A 12,941-nucleotide genomic window follows, 5' to 3' on the forward strand; every position below is an offset into this window, starting at 1 on the left:
CCTCTTGATCGTTATACCTGATTTGGAGAAGGCAGTATATGGCATCGGAGGTGTGATGGATACAAAAGGGAGAATTCTTTGCATGTAAAAAAACCCCACTTTTTGAATTTTTAAAAAATGTATTTTCTATTATAAAGGAACATCAGTGAAACTTCAGGTAACCTCCACCCTAGAACATGTTAAATATGTCTATGTTACAGGTCCGAATTTTAGGTCGGGTGGAATTTTTCAACGTAGGTTAGAATTTTTAACCCAGTTCATAATTTGCAACTTGTATTAGGCAGACTTACTATATCTAAGGTTAGGATTTGAGAAGATTTTGTATTGTCAACTATTTGAAGACTGGATTCATGAATAAATTCAAAATATATTTACTCCTTCCATCACAGTTGTCGCTGGTGTAGTGGTTAAGGTGTTGGGTTAAGAATCGGAAGGTTCCAAGTTTGAATCCTGGTTAAGTATGAAAAAAGATGTTTTTAAACTAGATCGAGACTGATTAAAGTCACAGTAATTTGCGCTAGCTGTTCCAAACCAGGACATCTGGTCACTGTACCCTATAGATCCGGAACGATAAGAGATGGAGAATGACGCTTAGTGAGGAAAAGTTGCACCCTGCCACCCTGAACAATATTTTTTTTTAAAAATCATAAAAATTGACAGTTATAAGTGATTGGGAACCCCCCCCCCCCCATTTTTCATGGATCATTCCGATTCAGTGATCCAGATCAGCACCAAAAGTCAGAGCAATGTAATTCAGCCCAGATGTATTCTTCATGTGAAATTTGGTGATGGGCAATTCCATGTAAATGTCAACCTCACCATGCAAAAATAAAGCAACATGTAATACATCAAAACCACTCCCAGAGATATCACCTAGGCCTGTATTTTACAGATGTGAATAAGTTGAACCAATTTGTAACCAACCTAATATGTCACTGTCAGTCTTTCTTTCTTATAATGTAAACCCCAAGCTAAAATCAACTTTGATCATGTACAATTCTATATTATTGCCACAAGCCACAGAAATGTATGCTAAAATCCACAAAACAGCAAAACAATAGCCATCCTAAATATTATTTAAGAACTTTGATAGTTTTAGCTGATATTTAGAGAGTTTTTCAAAGGGTTATGGTGGTTAAATTGCTGATTTTCTAAACATATGCCATGTCTATTTCAGACGCGTCACATCCATAACGGAATTTCGTCACATCCATAACGCTGACTTTTCCTTCCGAAACTCTGCATGAAATGCAAAATATTTTAAACAAAGATTTTTTAATATTCACCTTGGACCCCTCTATCAAATGGATATCTCCATTTCGACATTAGGTTTACAATTTCACAGAGTTTGATAAAAATGTACAGTCACCCAAGAAAAGTGATACTTTTTCCGTCACATCCATAACGCATCTTTTATTGGCATTTTCTGGCATGCCCTAGATGTACTATGGGAATTGTTCTTGTTCTATCACTTCTCCAGTATGGTACAGCCTTAAAATATGCAACACCTGTTTAAATACTGGGAGACAATAAAACATGCACTGGGTCATTTGTTGCCATTTTGAGTTCAAGTGTCGCGTCCATAACGCTGGAATTGCTCTGAAGATTGGTTGAAAACTGAGGGAGAAATAGCATCCTAAAAACACATTAGGTTAATAATAATAATAATAATAATAATAATAAAGTTGAAAGATTCTGAGTGAGAGTAACAATTTGCACCAATGCTGCTAGCACAAATTAATAATAAGTAGATAGAGACTGTGACGAAAGTCACAGTAATTTGTGTGAGCTGACCTTTGTCAATTGAAGGTCAAGGAAAAGTTGCACCCTGCTGCCCTGAACAAAATTTTTAAAAAATTGATTGAAACAATCATGAACATTGACAAAGTTATAAGTGATTGAAAAAAAAATTCTCGTTTTTCATGGATCTTTCCGCATCAGTGATCCAGATTGGCACCAAAAGTCAGAGTAACATAATTCAGCCCAGAGGTATTCTATATGTGAAATTTGTTGGTGATTGATTGAAAACTGAGGGAGATTTAGCATCCTAAAGATGTTAGAATAATAAAGTAGAAAAATCCTGAGTGAGAGTAACAATTTGTGCCAGCGCTGCTCATGCAAATTAAAAAAACTAATTAGGTAGATTGGAATAGGTAGACAGACAGACAGGAGGAAACACTTGGTAGGTGTAGACCGAGAGGAAGTGGATGGAAGAAAGCGAGACAAAAGAAGTGATGGAAAATCCCTTTTAAGAATATTTATGCTCTTTTTAGAAAATTATGAACTTGGTTAAAATTTTTAACCCAGCTCAAAAAAAAAAAATCATCTCGGTTGAAATTTTTTGACCTGTAACTTCTATATTGAAATATTTATGGCGTTTCATAGTTTTAACCTGAAGTGTTGTATTTTCAGTATTCACTTTAGCTTCTAATGGTTGTGCGCCATGCTGTTGTCACTGTTCAACATCGCTAGCGCAGTTACAATTGTGTTTTAATCGGAGAAAAATTCAGCGATCTCAATTATAAGGGATCATGGTAATGGTTTCACTCTTGGCTCTTAGAAACAAACAAAAAAGCAAGAGCTTTTTTTCCTCACTCGCCACTTTCCAGTAACAATCATATTAAAGCTCATAGGCAACGGTTTTAATTTTATGCACATTTGAAACTTTATATGTTGTTAAACCCTCTGTAATTTTCTTCTGGTCCCAAGAAGTATTGTTAATAAGTAATAATTAAAGAAGTTAGCGCGGATCATGGCGAATTTCTGTTCGGCTATTTTCATGACCACTCAGCGCGTGACGTCATTTAAGACAAACAAACCACTTGAGTTGAGTCCACTTCCGTTTACTTACATTGCCGTTCGGCTTGAGTGCACACGTGCGTTCGGGAATTTCAAAAAAAAAAACATGCCTTATTGTTGTGCAGTGAACTGTAACAACGGGACCGGTTCAGGAAGAAGTTTTTACCTTTTTCCGAGAGAGGAGAAGCGGCAGAGAGAGTGGATTGGCTTTTTCCGGAAGAGGAGAAGAGGCGGAACGAGTGGGTTGGCTTTTTCCGAAAAAGGAGAAGACGTGGAGTGAGTGGGTTGGCTTTTTCCAAAAAAGGAGAAGACACGGAGTGAGTGGGTTGGCTTTTTCCGAAAAAGGAGCAGAGGCAGAGCGAGAGGGTTGGCTTTTTCCGAAAAAGGAGAAGACGTGGAGCGAGTGGGTTGGCTTTTTCCGGAAGAGGAGACGAGATGGAGAGAGTGGATTATGTGCGTGAAGCAAGAGGGTTGTTTTTTCCGGAAGAGGAGACGAGGCGGAGAGAGTGGATTGTGTGCGTGGAACAAAATCAAGCAGTCAAAGAAGAAACGGAGCAGCAACGCTCAAGCAAAAAGGAGAAGATTGGAGGTAAACATTTTTACTTTTGCTTGCAATTGACAAGTCAAGAATCCTGAGGGATCCTGTACAGTCATTGTGGAAATGAGACAAAGGGATATTTCCTCGCTTAGAGTAGGCTATAAATAGTATAATGCCACGGATGGCAAGCTAATGTGGCCTACTGGCGCACTGTCAAGTAATCGTTCCCTATATCCACTAGGGAGGGCGGTTTAATTATTCTTCAAAAGGGCTCTTATTTAGTATTACGACAAAAGTAAGAATTTAATATAACTACCAGGATAAATCGTTTGGGCGCGAGTCTTGTTGAGGTCCGGGGTCACCGCGATCAGAGTCAGCCGAGTCACTGTCCGATTCCGAGGCCACATGGTCAAACTAGTGAGCCACGTTCATCGATTGCTTTGCAACGGCCATAGGTTGATACATACAGTGGGGCAAAAAAGTATTTAGTCAGTCACCAATTGTGCAAGTTCTCCCACTTAAAAAGATGAGAGAGGCCTGTAATTTTCATCATAGGTACACTTCAACTATGAGAGACAGAATGAGAAGGAAAAAAAATCCAGAAAATCACATTGTCTGTCTGATTTTTAAAGAATTTATTTGCAAATTATGGTGGAAAATAAGTATTTGGTCAATAACAAAAGTTCATCTCAATACTTTATATACCCTTTGTTGGCAATGACAGAGGTCAAACGTTTTCTGTAAGTCTTCACAAGGTTTTCACACACTTTTGCTGGTATTTTGGCCCATTCCTCCATGTAGATTTCCTCTAGAGCAGTGATGTTTTGGGGCTGTCGCTGGGCAACACGGACTTTCAACTCCCTCCAAAGATTTTCTATGGGGTTGAGATCTGGAGACTGGCTAGGCCACTCCAGGTCCTTGAAATGCTTCTTACGAAGCCACTCCTTCGTTGCCCGGGCGGTGTGTTTGGGATCATTGTCATGCTGAAAGACCCAGCCACGTTTCATCTTCAATGCCCTTGCTGATGGAAGGAGGTTTTCACTCAAAATCTCACGATACATGGCTCCATTCATTCTTTCCTTTACACGGATCAGTCGTCCTGGTCCCTTTACAGAAAAACAGCCCCAAAGCATGATGTTTCCACCCCCATGCTTCACAGTACGTATGGTGTTCTTTGGATGGAACTCAGCATTCTTTCTCCTCCAAACACGACAAGTTGAGTTTTTACCAAAAAGTTCTATTTTGGTTTCATCTGACCATATGACGTTCTCCCAATCCTCTTCTGGATCATCCAAATGCTCTCTAGCAAACTTCAGACGGGCCTGGACATGTACTGGCTTAAGCAGGGGAACACGTCTGGCACTGCAGGATTTGAGTCCCTGGCGGCGTAGTGTGTTACTGATGGTAGCCTTTGTTACTTTGGTCCCAGCTCTCTGCAGGTCATTCACTAGGTCCCCCCATGTGGTTCTGGGATTTTTGCTCACCGTTCTTGTGATCATTTTGACCCCACGGGGTGAGATCTTACGTGGAGCCCCAGATGGAGGGAGATTATCAGTGGTCTTGTACGTCTTCCATTTTCTAATAATTGCTCCCACAGTTGATTTCTTCACACCAAGCTGCTTACCTATTGCAGATTCAGTCTTCCCAGCCTGGTGCAGGTCTACAATTTTGTTTCTGGTGTCCTTTGACAGCTCTTTGGTCTTGGCCATAGTGGAGTTTGGAGTGTGACTGTTTGAGGTTGTAGACAGGTGTCTTTTATACTGATAACAAGTTCAAACAGGTGCCATTAATACAGGTAACGAGTGGAGGACAGAGGAGCCTCTTAAAGAAGAAGTTACAGGTCTGTGAAAGCCAGAAATCTTGCTTGTTTGTAGGTGACCAAATACTTATTTTACCGAGGAATTTACCAATTAATTCATTAAAAATCCTACAATGTGATTTCCTGGATTCTTTCCCCCCCATTCTGTCTCTCATAGTTGAAGTGTACCTATGATGAAAATTACAGGCCTCTCTCATCTTTTCAAGTGGGAGAACTTGCACAATTGGTGGCTGACTAAATACTTTTTTGCCCCACTGTATATGGTTTCACCTCTCAATGTTCAATTTGGAAAGTTCCTACTTCAAAATCGCTTTCAGACATTTTACACAGCCTCTCACAACCAAAGTCCGTACACGTGTGCTCAGTTCGCAGGTAAACACAGAACTGCTTTCAGTCTGTTTGGCTTGAATGACGTCACGACAGCGGTTCCCTGGTGGTGAAAGTGCGCATAAGTGAGATGTAAACAAACCTTCGGTAGTTGGGCAAAACAGTATATTTTAACCTAAGGTGACCAGATTTCTGGGAGAAAAATCGGGGACATTTTGGCATTCGGCGGGGAAAATAAAACTAGAACCTCAGTTTCTTTGCTCTTTTTTTTTTTTTTGCTCTTTTGCTCTTAGCATTCCTGTTTTTGTAGTCTGTCCATAAATAGCATAGGAAGCATAGGCCTGTATTTATTTATTTTTTTTCCTCTCAGGATATTAGTTTATTGAATAGCCTTATATCAGACACAACTGAGCAAAGCAAAATCTTTTGTAGGGCTATGAGATGACTCTTAAAATAACTCAGCTGCAGCACAGATGCTCATAAAAACTGCTTTAAAAAATTAAATCCCAAACCAGTGGCATTTTACCAAAAATGCACCCCATGGCATCCCCTCCAACCAATGAAATTAAAGGTTAGCCTATTTGATTTATCAGCAGCATTTGTATGAAGATGTGAAGGTGATAAGAGCACACACTGTGAAGGATGCACACAATTTTAGAGCTATTTTAAACAACAAAAAAAAAAAACATGTAAAGAAATAACTTACAAAATTATTAGGCTACCAGATAGCTATAACTGTTGAACAATTTTCAAGTAATTTCTTAAGAATATTTCCATAAAATAGTCTTTAAAATCTGTTAAATAAATAAACATGGTATCATAGGTATAACTGACAAAGTCTGATGAAGGGATAGAAATGTCTGTAGTTCCTTTATAAGGATAGTCGGTTAAGACCCAGAGTGACATATATGTAAGATAAGATAACTTTGCAGTCTATCCTTTCACGTTTCAGCATTCCCCACTAGAAAACAGACTCGGAGCATTATGCATCCGAAGTGGCGCAACAGTTCAGTGTGCATCTGCGCCGGCTGATGTTCACTGTTGCGCCCGAAATGCAGATCACTGACCGCAGAGAACGCATTGTTTTCAATACCACTATATATAAATATTGTTTGCGATTGCGTGAAACCGTCAGAAATCCAGACAAACACCTAAAATGAGGATTAGCCTATTTCATGATCCAGACACGGGGCTGGAAAACCGGAATGAATGGCCACCCCTACACTAACGTCTATTTGAAAATGTGTGGCTTTTAAAACTTATTTTGACCAGTAGCCTACTATTGTAATGGTTGCAAAATCATAGGCTAAATGCACTTATAATAGCCATTATGTTGTCTACAACAGATAAGACTTGATTGAACTTAATGAGTGCTCGGAAAAATGCAGAGACCAAACAACGCAGTCCTTCCACTGACAAGACGTAAGCTCTTCTCGTGAACGACCTAAATGGATTGGTTTCATTTAATCGATGTAGGCTATGCCATGCTTTGTGTCATGTGTCATATGGAAAAAAAAAAAAGATAGATTGCAAACGCAAAATAGACACTCACGAGAAAAGCCACTGAGTCACCTACCGGTCTATGAAGACAACCTGTAACTTGTACCAGGATGACGAGTAGCCTAACAAGACGAGGATCTCTAGAAGCGTGCGGTTCTGTCAAATGTTATTAAACATTACCTGATGTAATGATCACATGGTGTGATCCACCTGTAGGGGCACTTGAAAGCCAGTGTCGTTCTGAAATAGGATTACTGTCAAAGCAACCCACGCACGTTTTCTCCTAGGCTACTTTCAAAGACCTCTGTCACTTGATCGGAACCAGGGTTCGCGGCCAAAATCGGGGACATTTTCGGGGACAGGTGCAGTCGGGGACAGGTCATTAAAATCGGGGTCTGTCCCCGGAAATCGGGGACGTCTGGTCACCCTATTTTAACAGTTTTATTCAATTTTAGGGTGCAAATTAAACACTAAGAAGACTGAATTTGCTTTTTGGGTCGTTCTTCTAGACAATAAATTTGATATTCTACGTTTCACCTCCGACCGTTGCCTATGACCTTTGATGATAAATCTGTCTGACACAGTTACATACTGTATATGCTGAGACACAGCAGAGACTCTGCTTGGTAGTGATCTATGAGACGATGCGCAGGATGGCGATGATGGCAGTATAAGCATTAAATTTGTTTGATAAGAGTGTCGAGAGCGGTCGTGAAACAGCATTGTAGATATAGTTTAGAAAACTGTGAAAACAGACCAACATCTGCTTTTCAGTCAGTGCCTTGCATACCACGAACCCACACTTTTTCTTGTTGAACACTTAATGGGATTTTTTTTTTCCTGGAAAACAAGCTGAATAATAAATACCCTGTCTTTCAATTGCACTGAAATTATATCGAGGAATGTTTTTGCTTGAAGCTACAGCGTGCCTGTCGCAACAACATTCTTGAAGTGTGTGTGTGTGTGTTTCCTTTGTGTTCTGCTCAGAGACCCATTGTGGAGTTTTCGCTGGAGGATGGCAGGAAGTTAAAATTGAAGGCTATGAGGGAGCAGAAGAGCAAAATGACACCTGCCTCTGACTCCAGGGCCGATAAGGTGAGGCACAGTGTGTACATCACATCGGATTTAACCCACTCTGCTCCCTTAATCATGTCCCGGATGAATAAACTCCATTCGAAAATCTGGATCAAGGAAATTAATCAGAGGCAGCTCCGTGGCTGCGATGAGAGATGTGTGCAGTATCATGAACATCTGGTGCTCAACAATCTGTTCGTCAGTAATCTCCTTCAGAACCAGTCAGGCTGATGGTAATGATATTTAGGGGTAGTTTGTTTCGATTAGGGGGAAAAAAAGCAGTAGATTTTTAATTATGATATGAATGTATTGATTTGCTAGATGTACTGTATTGTTTTGAAAGGATTATGCATTTTAATGGGGGGAAAAAACGAGTATTTTGTCTGGTTCTAAATAGCATTTGCAGGGCCTGAATTTGGGTGCGGGATTGCGGGTATTGCACTTTTTTTTTTTTTTTTTTTTTAATTCCCGCACCTTTAACGATTCTAATGCGAGAGATTCCCGCACACATTACTGCATTGCCTGACAACGTCAATCTAATAATGGATCAGTGTGAATGCGCGACTACCTTCTGTTCTCAAGGTTACTTGAATTGAACCCTCCTTTTACTGACTGACCCACCTCTCCCCCCGTAGCCTACTCAGAAAAAAAAACAGCAGACACAGACAGTTCACACACACGCGCGCGCACAGACAGATACAACGCGCGCACTCTTCCTCTCTCGGACTTTCGCTGTAAAACAAACATGGACCGCTGGCTAAAATGTACAAGTGCAGTGGCAGAAGTTTCCCCTGCTAAGAAGAAAACTTCTGAATCCGATGGTGGTAATAGCAGTGTGAGTGATACCGTTGAGAATACACAGGACGAGACAGCTAACGTTAACGTCGACATTGCAAAGGGGAAGCGCAGAAACAACTTTCAGGCAACCTGGCTGAAAATATATCCTTGGCTCGAATTTAATGATGGTGAAATGAGCTGCTCAATTTGCAAAGCCCATAGCACTGCAATTTTTAAAAGCAGATGTTTTAAGACGTCAACGTTAATTCACCATTCAAATGGCGTTTCCCATACCGCAGCAATGAAACGCAAGCGTGAGGCTAATTTAGCAAAGAATGCCATGGCTAACGCAATTGAAGTAGCCCAGTTACAGTGCGAGGAGGAAACAAAGGGCCTTCTAAAAACCGCATACTTTGTTGCAGAGGAGGAAATGTCCAACTCAAAATTTAGCCCCTTAGTTAAATTTTTGAAGGAGATGGAGTGTCCCGCTTTCAAAAAACTGTCACCAGACAGTTATAGAACTTATGTGAATGAGAAGGGAGCAACAGAAATGCACCAGGCTATCACAGACACACTCACAGAAGATCTTGATGCTGCTGTGCTAAAAAGTCCTGTGTTTGCCTTAATACTAGATGAGTCCACTGATATAAGTAACATGAAGCGACTTATTACATATGTGAGGTACATAAATGATGACAAGATTAAAACAGCATTGTTCAGGAACAGTGAAATTATGGATGGAAGAGCAGATACCATATTTGACGATGTAAAGAAGTTGATGACGGAAAAGAAATTGGAAGGCAAAAAACTTGTAGCAGTCTGTACTGATGGAGCTGTGGTCATGACCGGCTGCCGCCAAGGAGTTATTAAGAAACTCGGAGATGAATTCAACTCTGCTTTGATAGGGGTACATTGCACTGCTCATCGACTTTCTCTCGCAGCCAGTGATGTCGCCAGATGTGTGAAAAAATTTCAAGAAGATTTAAAGTCTGTTTTTCAGTAACACAGCTGTTAGGAGCAACAAGCTCCATGAATTGCAGAGACAGTTAGATGAGGCTGAACTGAACTTCACCAAGCCACATACAGTCAGGTGGCTCTCAGTCCACAATGTTGTGTCTGTGGTGTGTAGATCACTGAAATCTCTTAGAGATGTCCTGGAACACATGGCTGCATCCAATAACCAGGATGCTGACAAAGCTAAAGGTTTACTGAACTCTGTCAGGCAGTTCAATTTTGTTGCCCTCTGCCACACACTCAAAGATGTACTTACGCATGTTGTCATTCTCTCTAAACATTTTCAAAGACAAGATCTGGACTTCTCCACAGTCCAACCAATAGTTGAAGGTACCAAAGAGGCTCTGAGAGAAACAATAGTCCACCCTGGCCCAGCAGAGCAGGAATTCTTTAGCTCTCTTGATGGCAACAAGTTTAAAGGAGATAAGCTTTTTGACCTCAACACTCAAAAGCCTGCCTTTGATAACATGAAGAGTAGGTACATTGGGGCACTTTTTGATGAAATTGACAGAAGATTCCCTGCTGATCCACTCACTATTTTGTCATGGTTCACTGTTTTGGAACCGAAAAAAGCCATAGTGGCAAAGCGATCGTCTGAAATTTTTTCTCTTTATAGTGCAGAGAAACTTGAAAACCTCCTAGCACACTTTTCAGCTGATGTAAGTGCAGATGAAGCTCGGTCAGAGTTTGCATTGCTTAAAGGTGGGGTATGAGATTTTGGAATAACGGTTCCCGCAAGCCATATTTTGAAAAGAAACACGCCCGCCCTCGCCATGCTCCCACCCCCTGCGTCTCCACCCCTCCTCCCCCTTATAAAGCCTGAGAAAATCAGCCTTTATAATGGGTGTCTATTGCGTTACACACCAGTGGAGCAGAGTGTAGAGAGCTTGGAAAAATAGCTCAAACTTTCTCATTTAAACTGTGTTTTCAACCCCAATTTTCACTCCACACACATAATTTTCTCAAAAGTAGTAGCCACACTTGTCCTGATTCACACAATGTATCTACCTACACGACAGGACTTGCAGTTTTTGAATGAGAAGCCTGAAAGTGAGGAGAGGACAGCCACGCAGCCACATAGACTGCCATTATAAACTTGGCAGAAAAGTCACTCATTTTTAACTCGCTCTAGTGACCTCATTTTTTACACTACAGACAAAAAAATTACATCAGTGTGTTCAGGAGAGCCTTGTGGCGCTCACTGTGAAATAAATTTGTGAACATCTTCCATTTTCGTGTAAATCCCCGTTGTTTGGAGGGAGCACACTGAGAAAATCCTGTGACACTCTGCTCGCAGCACGCGGGTTGGGGGAGGGGCTGCTCGCTCTCTCTCTCACACACAGAAGGGACGGGCTGAAAGAGTCAGACCAAACCATTTTTGCATTAGGGGTGGTAGGGGGTTCTTGACGCCTTTTTCAAAGACAATAAAGGCAAAAGATCTAGAAATCATTTATTGAATGCAAATATTACATCAGTGTGTTCAGGAGAGCCTTGTGGCACTCACTGTGAAAGAATTTTGTGAATATGTCCTTCCGTTTTCGTGTAAATCCCCGTTGTTTTGAGGGAGCGCACTGAGAAAATCCTGCGCTCTGTGTGACACTCTGCTCGCTCTCTCACACACACAGAAGGGACGGGCTGCTCGTGGGCTTCAGTCTGATTGACGTGTCAGTATCCAATCATTTTGAGGTGGTACCTCGATATGATTGGATGGCGTTTTTCCTTTATTTTACACTGTAGACTGGATTAAAATATTTCGTTTTTGGGTCAAACCTTCTATTGTACTGCTTGCAACATGGGTGTGAGGAGCTTTTCAAGCAATATGGTAAAAAATACTCCTGAAAAAAATCTCATACCCCACCTTTAAGCAAGTCATGGTTTCCAGCGATTTGTATGCTTCATTCTCCTTTCAACAGTTTGCAGAGTCTGTGTTGCATGATCATGGTGGCATCTTCACTGAAATGGAGAAACTCATCAAGATGGCAATGGTCATGCCAGTTGCCAGTGTGTCATGTGAATGTGGGTTCAGCACACAAAACAGGATTAAGACCAAATTCAGAAATTCATTGAGTAACACCAGCCTCACCAATTTAATGATCATGTCTGAGCTTGGCCTTCCCCGAGAGCAGTTCGATTTCAAAAGAGCTGTAATCAAGTGGAAGAAGATGAAGCAGAGGCGACAGAGGACAGGGAGAGATTAAAGCAAGGAAAAGGAGCTATAAAACGGAATTTGCAAAGGATACTGATGCAGATCAGAGATGACTACTAAGAGAAGGAAAAGGGAAGACTACACAGATATGCAGTGCTGCGGTCAGCAAAGACTGGTCATGTAAATAAAAAGTTCATAAAATTTTATTTACTTTTCATGGTTTGTCCTAAAGCATCATAGCATAGTGGCCCTGCTACACCTAATTTATTGACGGATATGCTTAGTGACATGCTGCTACGCATTAAACCGCTGCTGTGACGCTTATAATTTAGGCCTACAGTATGAAGCTAGAATCAACATGCATGTGTTTTGTAGCCTTTGAGCAGGTAATCAATACAGTCCATGCGAGCCCATGGCCCTGAACTTGCCCTAAGTTCACAGCTGATGTCAGAGAAAGGTATTCTGCACTGATTGGCTGAGTGTGTGTGCGGTATCCTGTGTTGATTGGACGAGCGATGCCCAATTAATATTCAGAAGTAACTTGTGTAGAAATGACGGAGCCTTTAAGCTGGGTATGAGTGAGCAAAACACCGACGGGTTACATCTTAATTACGGAGTTTTTCACAAAGAAAACTGTGGAAAACAGCTGGGCAGCAGTGGCAGACCATAGTTGTGAGACCGCGACGGCCAGTTCGCTGTGTGTTGCTGACCAGCTCGAGTCTGACAGGAAGAGTATTTAGTCATCTGCACTATTGCCAAAATTTAATGATCAGTATTTTGAACAACTCGTGCTATCACCATTCATTTTTTTTGTTGTGAAATAAACTGCAGTCTTCTTTGGAACAGGACATTGCTTGTGAGATGCAAGTGGGTATTGGATTGACTTTTTTTTTTCCTGTTTTTAGGGTGAGAATTCAGTAAAAATTATAAGTAAAATATAGCCTTTT

At 41.0% G+C, this 12,941-nt stretch overlaps 1 protein-coding gene across 1 annotated transcript in view; it reads left to right on the forward strand.

Annotated features, from left to right (window-relative positions):
- rbm28 (RNA binding motif protein 28) overlaps positions 1–12,941 on the forward strand; it is a 74,782-nt gene that overhangs the window by 50,527 nt on the left and 11,314 nt on the right. The window contains exon 16 of the mRNA XM_060923622.1: positions 7,971–8,078. Coding sequence (XP_060779605.1) covers positions 7,971–8,078 — 108 coding nt within the window. The remainder of the gene's footprint in view (positions 1–7,970; positions 8,079–12,941) is intronic.

Source organism: Neoarius graeffei, chromosome 6, assembly GCF_027579695.1.
Source record: "Neoarius graeffei isolate fNeoGra1 chromosome 6, fNeoGra1.pri, whole genome shotgun sequence".
NCBI classification, from domain to species: domain Eukaryota; kingdom Metazoa; phylum Chordata; class Actinopteri; order Siluriformes; family Ariidae; genus Neoarius; species Neoarius graeffei.